The 17265-nt window shown below is 44.3% G+C and overlaps 1 protein-coding gene across 5 annotated transcripts in view; it reads left to right on the forward strand.

Moving 5' to 3' along the window:
- The window catches only part of UPK1B (uroplakin 1B), a 29045-nt gene extending 14773 nt beyond the window's left edge, over positions 1-14272 (forward strand). For 4 of the 5 annotated variants that reach the window (XM_005201259.5, XM_010801071.4, XM_005201261.5 and 1 more), the window contains 6 exons: positions 587-787; positions 3195-3269; positions 3951-4073; positions 6785-6964; positions 11546-11629; positions 13096-14272. In XM_005201259.5, coding sequence (XP_005201316.2) covers positions 587-787; positions 3195-3269; positions 3951-4073; positions 6785-6964; positions 11546-11629; positions 13096-13146 — 714 coding nt within the window. In that variant the 3' untranslated portion in view covers positions 13147-14272. 5 annotated transcript variants of the gene reach the window in all.
- The last annotated feature ends 2993 nt before the right edge of the window (positions 14273-17265 follow it).

The following is a 17265-nucleotide window of genomic DNA, read 5'->3' on the forward strand; positions in this document are numbered from 1 at the left end:
CAGGCTGCATGGGCACAGTGAGGTAAGAGCTCTTAGGAGTCAGGATCGCTGGCTCTGGGCCCAACCCTGCCTGACTCTGCATGACTCTGGACAAGTCATTGTCTTTCTGGGCCAAGATCCTTCATCTATAAAATCCAGGGAGCAGGAAAGATAACCACCAAGGTTCCTTCCTCCACCAACATTGCCTGGTTCTCTGGCACTGATAAACACAACCTGGACCAGTTTAAGTATTTATTACAGTCCAAGAATTAGGGTGGTGGGCAGCGGGAATGTAAGTGAAAGATGATCTTCCTACAAGAAGTCATTGTTCGAGTGGTCCCATGCCCCCAAGAGTATTATGGATGGTCTGAAATTGTCTGTGTCTCCTCCCAAAAGCTAAAGTAGAGAGAAATGTGGAAGGAGGCACGAAACCAATTCACAGGATGGAAGGAGCTGTTTGGTTGCCTGGCAGTGAGGAGTTTAAGTCAGCTGCTTACAGCCTATGCAGCGGGCAGAGTTAGTCCCTCCCAGCACTGCCCACTCCTCCATCCCTTTCCCAACGCTGCTCTCCTGGCCATCAGCCTGACTGAACCCCCTCTGCTCGCAGATGTGCGGCATCGCCCTGATGGCAGAGTGCATCTTCTTTGTATCAGACCAAAACAGCCTCTACCCACTGCTTGAAGCCACCAACAATGACGACATCTATGCAGCAGCCTGGATTGGCATGTTTGTTGGCATCTGCCTCTTCTGCCTCTCTGTCCTGGGCATCGTAGGCATCATGAAGTCCAACAGGAAAATTCTTCTGGTGGTAAGACCTGAAAACTCTGTACATTTGTTTCCTGGACCAATTTTGATGCACTGTTTCTTCTTCCCTGAGCACAATGCTTTGGTTTTCAGCGGGGTAGGTAGAAGCAGGTGCCAGCTGAGGGGTGAATAGAGGGGAAGACCCTCCCTGCATGTGGGGGCAAGGATGCTCTCCTGTATCACAAGTCCAGAAAAGTCCAGTACAGAGAGGCTGAAGGGGAGACACCTGGGGGGTCACCTACTAAGTACATTCTAGATCTTGGCTTCTCTGACTGGTGTCTGCATGTGCCCAGCAGATACAGCCAGGAGCTACACGGGCCAAAGGAGAGACAAAGTGAGAACTCAATGATCAGATTTTCTTCTCCTGAGAAAAAGTAGTTTAAAATCTTATTATAATAGTAATCAAGTGTTAATATATTAGGATATAAATCACAAAATATGCATAAAGTTTTAAGAGAAAACATGAGCCTCCTTAGACATTTTTGAGCTCAAGGCTGATAATTTTGTGGAATGGCCTACACTTCCCATCTCATGCATTCACTCTGCTTTTTAGGGACCCTGGAATCCCTTGCTGGGCTCCAGGTAGAGATGAGTTTCAGTTCCCACCTGCCTGCTGCTGCTGCTGCTAAGTCGCTTCAGTCGTGTCCGACTCTGTGCGACCCCAAAGACGGCAGCCCACCAGGCTCCGCCGTCCCTGGGATTCTCCAGGCAAGAACACTGGAGTGGGTTACCATTGCCTTCTCCTCCCACCTGCCTATGAAGGCTCTAATTCTGGGCATCCATAGGGAGGTTTCTGCCCCAAACTGCAGACAGCAGGCTGTGCCCTGACTTTGCAGGTGGAAGCAGATTTTCAGCCAGCCAGGCTAAGAACCCTCGGTACTAGGTCTAAACTTCCACTCCCTCTACCCATGTTCAGGACAGCAGTTTCTCACCCCAAGATGGGGCCCCACTTCCTACCCAGAAATATCTCTCTTAGCCAAAGGCTGCAGGACCTGAGTTCCATCTTCATGGAACCAAGTCCAGCAAGCTAAGGTGCCTGTTGGTTTGCTTTTCCTGTGGACTAACATCATGCTGGTACCCAGGGAATGTAGAATATTTACATTTTCTGGGTCCTTAATGTGAGTTAGTCCCAGGGCAAAAGCACCCACATTTTCAGGGTGGGGAAAGGAACGCAGGGAAAGGTGTCCTTAGAGGTGAGCTTCAGCCACGTCCTGGTCTCACTCTGAGCCAGTCATGTGCGCACGGCACAGCTGGGAGCACCCTTGGCCATGCCTGGCAAGGAGACTGAGCCACGCACCCTCCATGCAACTGAGGGGAAACACCTGCACCCTGTGTCTCCTTTCTGGAGCATCTCTAAGGGGGTTCTGAGCCTTTTTAAGGGGAACAAGCAAAGCTCTCGACAAATAGCAAGGCAACAGCTATTACAGCAGGGGAACACTGTCCTGGCGCCTCTGAAGGGGCTCCTGCTGTTAACTGGGAGTGAAAAGTAGCCAAAGCCTTTTCCTGGGAGGAATGGTTAGGGCGGCAGAGGTCCAGCTCTGAGACCCTATCGCCCCTGACCAGGTAGGAAGAATGGTTTCCTCTGCGCCCCTTCCCAGAAGAACCCGAGGACAGTAAGCACTGTGCAAGGCTGAGGACGGCAAAGTCTCCAGCCCATATTCAGAAGTCATTTGTCCTTCAGTTATTCTCCAGGCACAAACAGGGGCAGTGTGCTGTGGAGGCATCATGAGCATACACACACCCCACCACACACACACACACACACAACAAAACACACAATATGCTGTTTTACTCAACTGACCTGATACAACTAGGGTGGGAGGTGAGAGAAGGTGCTATCAAGAAGATACATCAGTGGGTGTATCAGGCACTAGGTAGTTCCTGTTCCTCTCTGATAAGACTGGACATTGTCAGGAGGCAGGATAGATGTTAAACATGGCCCTATTCAGCTTTTGTGTCCCCAGTAATCCTAAATCTTCAGTAAACCATAAAGATATTCCCCAAAGAGAGGGAAGTTAGGAGGCTCTACCTAGTGTCTGATACACTAGGACTCTCTTGCCAGCCATTGAATGAACACACAGAAACACCAGCTCATTTTCTTGTGTGTTTTTCCCCAGTTTAAATGGAAATACGAGGTGCTGAACTGAGAAAGCTCTGTATTCAACAGTCTTCTATTCTCTGGGGAAAGAAGGGACTTGAGCTGATTAGAACCTAGTACCAAAAAAAAAAAAAAGAACCTAGCACCAAGTCTGGCTCCAATCACTGTTCAGTGAGGGTTTGTTGAATAATTGTGTAAATGATTGCATAATTATATTTAGGCAAATGTGCTACAGAAAACATAATAATTATTTGTTTAAAAAAATTCTTTGGAAGTAGACAGAATTTTTTAATTCCGTTTGTTTCCTTTCCAGTATTTCATCCTGATGTTTATTGTATATGCTTTTGAAGTGGCATCTTGTATCACAGCAGCAACACAACGAGACTTTGTGAGTACAGCCTCCCAAAGTGGAGCAGAAACGACTGTATGAGTCATCATTACCGTGATAATAATACAATAACTGACATGCATTAAGTCCTTACCCTGCACCAGGCATCGTAATATGCATATTCATAATAAATACATAATTCTTCTCCTCACAATAACCCTCTGAAATAGGTATTAACACTATTGTCATTTTATAGATAAAAAGAAAATGAGACTTAAAAAGTAATTTGTCCAAGGTTACACAGCTGGTAAATGAAAGAGAGGAATCCTGAGTCCAGGCCATGTCCAGGGCCCAAGCTTGCACTGCCATGCCCTTCACCACTCTGCCACAGCCACAGGCCTTCCACCAGGATGATCAGTAATCCACTGTATCTAAGACATCTTCCTAAGTCAGCATCCTGCTTTCTTTCCTTTCTCCGTTCCCTGGCTTAGGTCACCCTCCAATGCCTGTCCACCTGGGTTTCATTGGAATGTGTTTGGAGATGGGAGTCTTCTCCCCACACAGGCACTTCAGCCACCCGGAACAACCTCACACCCAATCCCAACCCCCACCCCAGCCTCTGAGCTCAGTTTTATTTAGGAGATAATGTTCAGTGCCCCCAGCCACAGGCTAAACATCACTTTGCCTCCTTGAGGATTAATATGCTAACTCTTCCTCTTGTGTTGCCTCCTCCCTCCATAGTTCACACCCAACCTCTTCCTGAAGCAGATGCTGGAGAGATACCAAAACAACAGTCCTCCAAACAATGATGACCAATGGAAAAACAATGGAGTCACCAAGACCTGGGACAGACTTATGCTCCAGGTAATACCTGCTGGGGAGACCCCCTTTTGTACCTAAACCAGTATCCAAGGTGTACGGGTGGTTAGGAGTGAAGTCAAAGTATGGGGACCACAGCCTCCAAAGGGGCCTCCTTCAAAAAAGACTTGAGAGACTTCCCTGGCATTCCAGTGGTTAAGACTCCACCTTGCAATGTGTGGGCTTCCCTGGTAGCTCAGACAGTAAAGAATTTGCCTGCAATGAGGAGACCTGGCTTTGATCCCTGGGTTGCGAAGATCCCCTGGAGGAGGGCATGGCAACCCACTCCAGTATTCTGGTCTGGAGAATTCCATGGACTAGTCCATGGGGTCGCAAAGAGTCAGATACAACTGAGCAACTTTCACTTTGCAATGTGGAGGACACAGGTCCAATCCCTGGTCGGGGAGCTGAGATCCTACATGCCACAGAACAATTGAGCTTGCCCACAGCAACTACTGAGCCCGAGTGCCACAACTAGAAAGTCCGTGCACTGCCACAGAAGATCCCGCATGATACCACAAAGACTCCATGTGCCGCAGCTAAGATCTGATGCACCCAAGTAAAGAAAAATTAAAAATAAGGAGAAACTTGACATAAGCAAGTTCATCTGTTTCCTCTCATTTACTGGCAGGGACATATGACTCAGTGAACCCTTAGATCTATATTCTGTTTTAAACTGTGATGTTGATTCACTTCCATTTATAGGAGTAAAAGAAATGTAGATTACTCATATGCTCTGCTTCTTAGAACTCAGACATCACTTATTAAGAAAATGTTGCCTCCGCCCCACAGTGAACTCAAGTGGAAATTATTATCTATCTTACTGACTGAGTGCCTTTTCACACCTGTGGGCTAGTCCTATTCTAGACTTGATCAGCCAATTTTTTCTAACTGGCAATCATAGCCTTATATCCAAAGTTACCTCAAATACCATCAAAAGCACAAGTCTTGCAGAATACCCATTATCATACCCACGTGGCTGTAAGAATGTACATACTTATCTCCTACGTATGCCCTTATCTGACCCAACTCTGTACAGCCCTGTCCCCCTTCCCAACCAACTTCCACTGTTTCCCAGTCCATCATCAGCAAACTTCTTATAGCCTCCACCCCTTCTTTGAACTCTCTTTACACTCTATCTTCTAAAATTTCCTTCATTTAGTCTAATATTCCTGTTCTACAGTTTTTTAGCCCATTAGGACCTCCGATGTCTTGGTCACTTCCTCATTTCCTATCACTGTTCTGACTAGAGGTCAAGCATTTTTTTTTCCCCACTCAATTAGCAAAGAACTAAGCTTTTCAAATGAAAATGTGAATGGTCACACTTTTGAAAGATCCACTTTCCAATTTTTAAAAGTCTAGTCTGAAGCAAGTCTGGTTCAAATTTAATCATTTCCCCTCAAAATACTCACGTCAAATTACAGAATGACTACTTTCTTTGGTGAGATATTTTCCATAATCCAGTGCCAAAACAGGACATGCTTTTAAGGTAGTTGTTTTATTACCAAGTTTGCTGAATATATTTGTCCTAAAAGTTGAGAGATGGCACAGTTTTAATTCCTTCCCTTGAAACATTTTTGCAGATTTTATAAAAAGGAAGGAAGGTGATATGAAATGTGTCTTCTCCTCTATCCTCAATTCTATCCAGACTGTCATGAGCTATGTATTAAGTGATCTTTCTTTCCTATGTAGAGGCATAACCACGTGGCCATGAGCCGTGTATTAAGTGACCTTTCTCTCCTATGTAGAGGCATAACCACGTGGCCATGAGCTATGTATTAAGTGCCCTTTCTCTCCTATGTAGACGCATAACCATGTGCCACTAGGCTTTCGTTGTTTTTTTCTAGTTTATTTTCTCCCATTGTAAAAATAATACGTAATTGCTCCAGAAAGAGTTTTTTAAAAATAGGAAAGTAAAACAAGAAGAATTTCTCATAATTTCTCCACCACAAAAATTTTAATTTTCTGATTCTCCATTTGCTCATATGTAACATGAGAATAATTATAACTCTCTCACCTTATTATATCAAGATACTAAAAATGATTAACATTTATTAAAGGTTTACTAGAGCCCAGGGGCTGTGTAAACACATTAAAGGTATTAGCTAATTTAATCTTCACAAGCTTAGGAGTTAGGTACTCCATCTGTCCCAGTTTTGCAGTTAAGGAAAATGAGGCTTGGAAAGTTTAATTTGCCAAAAGCTACAGAGCTCATTCAGAGAAGGCAATGGCACCCCATTCCAGTACTCTTGCCTGGAAAATCCCATGGATGGAGGAGCCTGGTAGGCTGCAGTCCATGGGGTCACTGGGAGTCGGACATGACTGAGCGACTTCACTTTCACTTTTCACTTTCATGCCTTGGAGAAGGAAATGGCAACCCACTCCAGTGTTCTTGCCTGGAGAATCCCAGGGATCGGGGAGCCTGGTGGGCTGCCATCTATGGGGTTGCACAGAGTCGGATATGACTGAAGCGACTTAGCAGCAGCAGCAGCAGCACAGAGCTCATTAATGGCTAGTAAAGTAGTAAATATAAATGTATTTTGCAAACTCTAAAATGTAATACCTTAAAAATACCTTCAGCTTTCATTTGCAGATTTTTAGTAAACAGTAAATAGGGTACACTTTCCATCTCTTTTTTCTCCATGAAATCTCAGTTGCTACATTGGTGGTTTTGTCAAGGATCATGGAAGAGAATTTTGTATCTCGTGTGCTGACAGGACAATTGCTGTGGTGTAAACGGCCCGTCAGACTGGCAGAAATACACCTCTGCCTTCCGGACTGAGAACAGCGATGCTGACTACCCCTGGCCTCGTCAATGCTGTGTTATGAACAGCCTTAAAGAACCTCTCAACCTGGACGCCTGCAAATTAGGAGTGCCTGGATATTACCATAGTCAGGTGAGTCCTTGTTCCACCCAAGACCTGCCAGAAGGTTTATCTGTTCTTCATGAAGAAAATACTAGTTAACTGTAGGTAATAGTCTCTCATTAAGGAATTCTGCATCCTTTTTCCTAAACCTCATGTTAACTATTTCCTTCTCTGTTAATAAAATGTAAATGCTAATCCAGGGCTGATCTAGGAAAATTTACATTTTGATGAAATGAACAGAACATGAGAATTGCAATAGCAAAATCCAACTTTATTTAAATGAAAACTATTTGTACAAAGTATAGAATTAGTATTTTGAAAAAATATTTACATCAAACAAAGATTTGCTCTATTTTTGCAAAATGTAAATTGAAAAAGATGACATACAAAGGAACATTTTCCCAGTTCCAAAGCAATGGCGATTGCTGCGGGTAGATGCAGTAATGATGTATCCCCTTCCTTACTCAGTGGTAAGCTAGGATAGTCTTCCTGAAACATTCGATTGGTGATTTGGGTAAAAGGTGGTTTACATACAATTGGTTTTTGAAAATGTGTTTCCAGCCTGATAAGAATGATATGATGATCATGAAAACTAACATTTACTGAGTACTTATCAAATACCAGACACTCTTCTAAGTGCCATACAGATATTAATTCATTTAAGGCTCAGCAGGTAGTGCCACTTTGATCCCTATTTTACAGAAGAGGAACTAAGATATAGAGATACTAATAACGGCCTTGCCCAGGTCATGCGGCTGGCAGGTAGAAGAGTCAGGACTCAAATGCTAGCAGCCTGGCTGCAGAGCCCAGACTCTAAGCCAAGGAGGAACTTGGTGATCATCCCAAAAACCCCTGAAGAGAATCCTCATATACTTGAAGTCAGCCTCTAAAATGCTTACACTGCTGTGCCAGTTACCACTTTGAGCAAAGCTAGCTGTGTGCCAGTAGATTAAGTAATTGAGAAATGCCAGACTCTTCAGTCTCAGATGAAATAATATGTACTTTCAGAATGAAGGACAAAGCACTGCTGGTCATCAGGCCTCCCTCCTACCCCCCCTTAACACCACCCCCTACCGCCGCCTCTGGAAGGGTACCTGGACTAGGATTGGTTGCATTATCCCAGAAAAGGACATGGGAGTGATACAGATTGTGTTGTAGAGTTGTTCAAAGAAACTCTCACTTAGCCTTTCAGCAACATGGTTTTGGTATCATCTTAATTATATTCAGACTGCTAAAAACATTTTAATATATTGCCTATAATCACAATATGCAATATAATGATCACTTTGAAGAATGATAAAATGCTTTTAACATTTCAACCTTGGAACTAGCCCATGCAGATATATCTTGATTGGACTGTAATTCCATACACACTGATCATGTCTTTGAAAGAGACCAAAAAGGAGGTTTGCCATTAAAAAAATGGTTCATTTCATAGCCACGTCATCTTCCCTTACACATAGAATATTTAGTAATGAGGGAACTCTACCCTCCTTTTGACACTTTTGTCTCACCCTCCCTAACAGTCCTTGGCCTTACTACCTCCTCCACCCACTAGCTACACCACGACTACACATTCACGTCATTCAATCATGCTCTCGCACCCAAGTCCTGCATTCTGAAATTCCTCTCTGTCTGGCTCCCTGTGCTCCTACTTTCTCAATCCCCCTCACTCACCCCTGACTAAATCTCTTATCTACACTTTCCTCCTGATTCTCCCTTCTCTGATCTCCCAGATTCCCACACACCACCACTCTCTCCAAGTGACAGGTCCTGCTAAGTCTCCTATAGCACTCCCTTTTCACAAAGCAAAGTATGCCACCCAGTACCTCATATACTTTACTTCTATTATTGCAGCTGATACCTTGAAAAATAAGTATTTGCTTGCAAGCCTGTTTTTTCTATTAGTCTCCTTGAGGGCCATGCATCATTCAATTCTGTATCTCAGTACTTAGCATAATGCCTGGCACAAAACAGGCATCAATAAATGTTTGCTAGGTGGTCAAATTGTACTGACCACATTGTACTGGGCTGGCCAGAAAGTTCACTCACTTAATAAATACATTTTTCAATGAAATTCTTGATGAAAATGAAAAATGTATCTTTTATTTTCACTTAAAACCGAACAACCCAGTTTTGAGGCAATCCAACAGCTTTGTGAGATCTGCAATTCACAAAGAAAGGCTAACAAAATGAGGGGCATTATCAAAAGGGTAGTAGTAATAGAAACCCACCAGAATGTCACATAGCATGTCAGATGCAAATACATACATTCTTACATCATGGTTCATCTGCCCCCCAAAATGCTATGTGCAAATTCTGATTCACTACACCTCAAGAACATTATGATGGAGCTAAGGAAGATGAAGGAAAGCACCACTACAATGAGAAAAAGGCATCATGAAAGGCACTAAATGAGAAGGGGTGAAAACCTGGGATTTTGTCTGTAAGCTTCACGAGGGCAAGACTCATTTCCACCTTGTCACAGTTGAATCCCCAGCCTGGAGCCTGGCACCTGGCATAAGTGGGCTTTTAAACACATTACTGGACAAATGACCGCCTCCCAGGATTGTCAGGGGGACCAAGTGAGAGATGGATAGAAGAGTGTTTGTGAAGCATCAAGTGAGTCACAAATAACATCATCGTAGTTATTACTTTCTATCATGTTCTGTTCATCCTAACCAGGTGCCCACTTTGCGCCAGGCTCTTGTTCTAGGTTCTAGAGATTCAATAAGGAGCAAGATAAAGCCCATGCCCTCATAGAGCTTGCACAGTAGCATGGGAGACAGACCACAAACAAGTTACCAAACCAGTACACGATCAGTACCAGGTAGTGGTAAGTGCTATGAGCAGAAATAAAGCAGGATAAAGATACAGAAAATGATGGGGAGAGAGTTTTCTCTGGTTGTCAGGAAAGGCTTCATTAAGATACTTGCACAGAGTTCTGAATTAAGTGAGGAAAGGAGATCCTCAATTAAAGGAAATTGAAGAGAGTTCTGAACAAAGGAGGTAGCAAGTGAAGAGGCCCTAAGGTGGGGGCTCTCAAGGCAATCCATTTGGCAAGGCCAGAACGAGTGAAGAACAGCAGGAGTGAAGAAGGTAGATTTCTTAGGGCCTAAAGCTTTTCAGATTGGTGGGAAGTTATTCTCCTTTGGAAAAACAATATAAATGCTTTTGCAGACTACAAATACAAAATTAGGTGCAGGGCTTTGAAATGGTCTTGCAACTAAGGAGCCCTGAGCCCAAGCTTTGCAGTGAGACAGCTTCTGCTAGCGGTGGCTGGGGCCACAGACAGAGGCAGGGCCATATCCTACAGCACCTCACAGGCCGTGTGAGGCTTAGAATTTCATCTTAAGGTGGTGGGAAACCTTCAGAGGGTCTGAGCTCCTGCTCAGAAGGCGAAGTGATCCGACATGTTTTACTAGGACCCCTCTGGCACTGTATGAAAACTAGTAGGGTGCCAAGGGTGGGCTTGGGCCTCAGGGAAACCAGCGAGCAGAAGACTGTAGGAACCCTGGAGTGAGGCCACGGCGGCCCACGGTGGTGGTAGGAAGTAATACATGCTTGGATTTGAAGTGTATTCTAAATCCAAACAGATGTGCTTAAGAGAAAAACAATTAAGGATAATTCCAAGACTCATCTGAGCATCAAGGTGAATGGAGGTGTCAGGTAGATGAAGTAGGGTAAATGAACAGAAATCAAGGCATATTTAGCAAAGCCAGGGCACGGGAGTGGATGAACAGGAGACTGGGGCAGGGTCTGAAAGGACTGTAGACACTGGGCAGGGCCTAAACTTCAAGGTCAGCCTTTCAAAGACATTCTCTCTAGATCTCAGTAGTTCATAAAACCAATCTGGTCATTGCATTTCCTAGGCATTCCTGTGATTTCAAGGGCTTTAGCAGAGGCCACTCCGATGGCAGGTCTAGCCCTATGCATTACTATGTATTACATGCATTACATGTATTACTCCAGCACTTTGCATAGAGACTAGGACAGAATGTGCTACGTATAAAACTAACCAGATTATGGCATACGTGAATGAATGAATGACTCGATGAGTAAAAAATGAATCACTCTTTCGCCCACACATGGTGGCTCTTCTAGAATCCTGTAAAGATATGGTGAATACAATGTCAAATGAGAATTCAGAAAGCACTGTATAGGAGTTCCTTTAATGATTAAAAAACAAAACATCTAATTCTCATTAACTAGAAGCACTTTTATTGAAAAATCAAAAAGTGATTCTGCCTTCAAACAGTCACCAATAAAATCTTTGGGGAGAGAAAAAAAAGCTCAAATTTTATTAAGAATACTTTACATTGCCACATATTCAATATGAGAAAACGTTTTCTAAAATAGCAGCACCTTGGTTAGTTAGATCAAATGAAAAGAAACAGAATAAATATGATATAGAATAGTTGTTCATCAGGATTATTCCTATTTCTTCAGTAGAGCACAGTTAATACCTGGCTGTCCACGGAGATATAGAAATAGCCTGGTCATGTTAAACTGGACTTTGGGCTGGCGTGATTCAAATCACCTTCCCACCATCTTTTACCTCTTTTTTCTCGTCCCTTTCACGCTGATGTGGAATCGCCCACTCCTCTCCAGGGCTGCTATGAGCTGATCTCTGGACCAATGAACCGACATGCCTGGGGAGTTGCATGGTTTGGATTTGCCATTCTCTGTTGGACTGTGAGTATTTCCCATCGCATGTTTTATTTCTGAGACGATAGTGATGATGAGAGACCTCGAGAGTGTCCCTGGTTAACTCAACCACACCAGACTGTCTAGGAACAAAAGCTCAGACCTGGGGGCTTGTCAGCAGGGTGCTGGCACCAGGGGAAGGACAGTGAATTTCCGGGGGGAGGTAGGCGTGAGCCTCCTCTACCAACCAGCTCCTTCTCTGGCTGACTGGGGTGTACTTGCATCTTCTCCATCTCTCTAGATCTTGTAAATTCATTACAAGTAGATATCAAAGACTATCATTTCTCTAGATGCCTCCTGCCCAACCCTCACCTGCCTCCCTCCTTACAAAGGGCTGCCTTCACCAGTCTCCCCTGGTCCTTCTGCCCATCTTATCTGATGCACATGCAGCAAGGAGGGTATAACCGTGGGTCTCAGTCCTAACTGCACATTACACCTCATGGAGGAGCTGGAGGGGTGCATACCTGAGCCCCAACCTCTGAGATTCAGATTTCAGTTGATTTAGGGGAAAGACCCAGGTCTTTTTTTTTAATTTTCCAGATGATTCTAATTTGCTGTCAGGATTAAGACCCATTGCATTCAGGAAGCAGTCTCAAACTTTTGGTTTCAGAACCCCTTTTCACTTTCTCAAAAATTACTGAGGACTCCAAAAACTTTTTATCTATGGGGAAAATTAACCAACTAACCTTGTTACAAATTAACACAGAATTTTTAAAAATATGTGTTAATTCATTTAAAATAGCAATAACAAACTATTACATGTTACTATGAACAATATATTTCTGTGGGGAAAAAAAGACTATTTTCTCAGACAGAAAGTGACAAAAGTAGCATTCATTTTTTTACATTTTTGGAAGTCTCTTCAATGTCTGGCTTTTACTGAAGACAGTTGGCTTCCCATATTTCATCTTCATTTAATCTGTTATATATGTTGCTTACATTGAAAGATTTGAAGGAGATCCATCCTACACACTGATATGTAGTTGAAAAAAAGAGAGGAATATTTAGGTAGCCTTGTCTGAAAATAACTGAATATTCTTCTTTGGCACTACCGAAAACTGGCCAAGTAGTAGTAGTTTCTCAAAGGTTGGTTGCAATATGGAATCTGAAACTTTGTCAAAGAACTTTTAGGACTCTGTTACATTAAAGTACATTACATTGGTGTGTCTTGCAATTGGCACAAATCTTTTACCCATTCATGACTGGTCATTTGGGAAGATACTGGTTCACTGCGTGACAGGATAAGCTTCCATGGTGCTCAGTCGGTAAAGAATCCACCCGCAATGCATGTAGCAGGATGGACGCAGGCACCTCTGCCCCTGTGACGCTTAAGGCAAGATTATTCTTAACAATCCAGTGTCACCTAGGCTTGAATGAACCTAACATAATTTTCCCCCCAACTACAATGTTTCTAGAACAATTCCTTATTTATTTTTCTTTTTCTTGTATTCTAGTTCTGGGTTCTCCTGGGTACCATGTTCTACTGGAGCAGAATTGACTATTAAGAATGAAGTGTATGCACCATACCACTCCCCACAGTGACTTTGGATTTGGTGCTGGAAATGCTGTCTCCTAATGTTCTACCTTTGTGCTGCCCGGGAACTTACGCATTCTTCCTCACATTGCCAAGTCAGTTGGTATGGGGTTCCTTTAAGCTCTCAGACTCCTGAAATTTTCAGCACATGTGTTTTCACCCTGATCTAGGATTCTGCAACATTGTTATAGACTGTAGGAAAGGGAGGATTTAGGATAGTAGATAATAACTATTCCCATCTTTGTTTATTTTTAATGTGGGGGCATAAAGACATTCCTAGGAACCTGTGTTATACTGCAAGCCAAGTCTGTATTGGGACAGCAAATCTGCCTGTATTTCTCACTGCTTTCTAAAAGTACCCCGATGGCACCCCACTCCAGTACTCTTGCCTGGAAAATCCCATGGACGGAGGAGCCTGATGGGCTGCAGTCCATGGGGTCGCAAAGAGTCGGACCCGACTGGGCGACTTCACTTTCACTTTTCACTTTCATGCATTGGAGAAGGAAATGGCAACCCACTCCAGTGTTCTTGCCTGGAGAATCCCAGGGATGGAGGAGCCTGGAGGGCTGCCGTCTATGGGGTCACACAGAGTCGGACACGACTGAAGCGACTTAGCAGCAGCAGCAGCAAAGGCTTTCATTGTATCAGTATTGTCCCAGTGAGAGAACTAAGGAGAAGACTGCTGAAACATCTTTTGCCTTTGTTCTATGGTGGCTCCCACCTACAGACTCAAGTGATTCTCTTAAAGCTAGCTTGGGAACCCTTTATTATCCAAGACAAGGCCTGATCTTGAACAAACAGTGGTTGAAATTTCCTCTCAGACACTGCAGAGTAATTCATGCTGGTAACCTCAATTCTCCCACTAATTAAAAGTACGTGAACTTTTGGGACAAAGGAGAGACCTGTTACACATTTACCACCTTCAACCTAAAACTGCTTTCCAACAGGGAAGAAGCAAGCCAGCTGTTACTTAGGTGATTTAGGGTGATTTGTGCACTGCAAAATATTTTTCTTCTGATCTGTTTCCTTTTGTGATCCTGAAGGAATTTCTTATAACAACATTTGTCTTTATATAAATAAAGAGAGTTTTAAATATGTTCACTTCCTTTTCTTTTTAGGACTGTCATAATTGGTCATGTATGAGTCTAGCAAAATGGGTTTTCCAACAGAAGAGCTTAGGAGGCTCACGGGAATTAAAGTTTAGGAGATGGAAAATGCAGTATGGTATGGCTTCCCATGGATACTGGGTAATCCGACTGTACATTTAAATTGTTGGAACCTTCAAGTTTCTGTTAACATTTTGCTCCCACTACACTTCACCCAGAAGTGGGAATGGGGCTGCTGCTCCTCAAATCCTTTCCCCCTGCATCTCTGACTCCAACTGCTCAGCCGAACCCTCCATGAAGAAAATGTACCTGGCATTTCAGGTACTCCCATGCAGTAGCCGGGTCCCAGGCCTTGACTTTTCTTGTGCATCAGACTGAGCCCCAGGGCAGGGAGGGACAAAGCAGGGGCGATGGCACCTTGGCCTGCAGCTGGGTGGGAAAGCTGGAGGAGGAGCCTATTCCCCAGACAGGGGTCAAAGGCTCCTGTCATGACACACCACCAGCTTGCCCCTCCCCAGCCTCACTTGCCTCTCCAGGATAGAGCTTGGTGTGTCAAGATAAATGACCCCTGCACATGGCTGAGAAGTTTCTCTCTGGTCTTTTTGAAGAAAGGAAGAGAAAGAAGCTTTACTCTGGGCAAAGCTTTGAAACGCCTCTCCCATCTCCCTTTCCATCCTCTCTCACGTGTCTTTTTCTTTTGCCGCTAATTGGATTTCCCAGTGCCCTCAAGCCTGAGCAAATCCTGTCTCAGACCCACTCCTGCCTTCCCTCTCGAAGGCTTCAGAGCTTCAGAATTCTCTCTCCCTACAAAATTCCATTCTCCTTGTGACTTGATCTCAGCTAGGTTAAGGGAAAGCATTTTTGTAAACTACTTCATACTAAGGTGTGAGTGATGGCTAGTCCACACTCTCTTAATCTTCTCTGTAGATTTTTCCTGAATAACTTGAAATGGATTTTTGTTGGTAGAATCCAGTGCAGGAATGCAAGCTGGAAAGAGCTATTGTGGAGAAAGATGGCCCACTGGCTGCTCATTAAATTTTACCCCCTGCCTTCTCCACCAAGAAGTAACTAGAAAAAGAATGGGCTTCAGTTGGTCATTACCCACCACCCCCTCTCCAGATAGCCTCCTACCAAGTAAGATCCTGAGCCCAGTACTCAATGTGTTCAGCCCCTGGCAGCTGGGGAGGACACATCTTTCAGCTGAGACAGACCCGGGCCTGAGGGCTTCCCTGCAGCGAGTCCAGCCATTCAGGACTCTGCACTTCCTAGTACTGGGTTCTGTAGTTTAACCTCAGAGCAGCTCCTCTACCCAGTTCCTGCGTCCACCCTCTTCACCTGCCCTTGAAGCCAAACCCTGCCCCTCTTCCTTCTGGGATGGAAGTGGGGCTCACACCAAGACCCAAGCCACACTGTTCAGGGGGAACCCAGACCAGTCTCATTAAGGCCCCCACCCACCCCACCAGTCCAGGGAGAGGGACAACAGCAGGAGAGCTGGGCTCTGGATTGCTGGCTGGAGACACACGCGTTCCTTGGTTGCCCGTCTCCTCCCCAGACTGTTACTCAGGCTTCTGGCAGGCTGTTCACCCTGAACATTAGGAAGCTCATTTTTTTTTTAGCCCTGTAAGTTTTTCCCACATCAGCTGGAATAAACAGGGACTGCTCTTAATCTACACAGCAGACCAGGTAGTTTCTGGCTACCCATGAAGGAAAGAAGAAATAGCAACCATCACGTGGGTTTGAAAGTTGAATCTCCTCTTAACCTCCTCTTAACTTCACTCCAATTCCTACCCCTACCAGACTGACCGACAAGCCAGGCTGTGTGGTTGAGGAATTGGAAGCTAAGCTGCTTTCTCATTTCTATAGAATGAGCAGTCTCCTCTCCTGTGCCTAGTTTCTCTTCTCTGCTTCACCTCACCCAGATCCTTATCACCTCCTGTATGTGAGACTCAATCAAAGAGGAAATGCAGAGGGAATTCCCTGGCAGTCTAGTGGTTAGGACTCCACTCTTTCACTGCAGGGGGCAGGGGTTCGATCCCTGGCTGAGGGAACTAAGATTCTACATGCCATACAATGTGGCCAAAAAATTAAAAATTATAAAAATTTTAAAAGAAAGAAGAAACACAGAGGAGACTAGTTGTGAGCTACTGAGTTTGCTTTCACATGTGACATTTTTATCACAAAGCTCAAATGGCCACATCTACTAAGTAGATCCAAAACATCTTGGAAAAACGTGCATTGCTGAGAAGTGTATAGCTACCAGACCCTTTCCCAAATCACCCTTCCCCAAGACCCCAAACAACTCCAAAAACAGACGCAAACATCTTCTTTAAATAAGACAAATTGCCAACTTCTGGGGTTAAACACAAAGTTGCTGCCATGCCCTACTTTCTTTCTAGTGGTATCCACCCTGAGTCCCTCTCGAAAAAAGACAACCCCTGACTTCCAGAAGCCAGCCTGGCGCTCACAACCACGCCTTGCTATTCTCCTGCTAGACCTAAACAATTCCCAGAATATCAGCTTCAGATAATGTCTCGTGAAATGAGACAAATCAAGGCCACTTCGTAATTCTGTCCAAGCACAAAGATATAAGGTCACTGTGCCACTCACAAAATGCCAAACACACCCTTTTTTGGCTAAAATAAGTGACTGCTACGTGTTCATAATTACAGCTCTATTCTTCCACTAGTCCTTCCCTGTGGGTAAAATGTGTTGATACACAATTACAGAACTGCCCCTGCTTTCTGAGAGCGTCCACTACAGAGCACGTCCGGCTGGTTAAACCCTCCCCAGATGACCCACCCCAAACCCAAATGCTGATAAGACCTGGTCTGACTCCCTTTTCCTGAGACATCTCGAGGTTCCCCATGGTGTGTTCTTGAGAGCTTTTGCAATGAGTCAGAATCCCACTTACTTATCTGCAGATGTGTCCCTGGGCTTCCTTAGATAGACAGTCTCCAAATAACTCTGGCTACCCTTGTTTCCTC

This window comes from Bos taurus, chromosome 1 (assembly GCF_002263795.3).
Source record: "Bos taurus isolate L1 Dominette 01449 registration number 42190680 breed Hereford chromosome 1, ARS-UCD2.0, whole genome shotgun sequence".
Lineage (NCBI taxonomy): Eukaryota > Metazoa > Chordata > Mammalia > Artiodactyla > Bovidae > Bos > Bos taurus.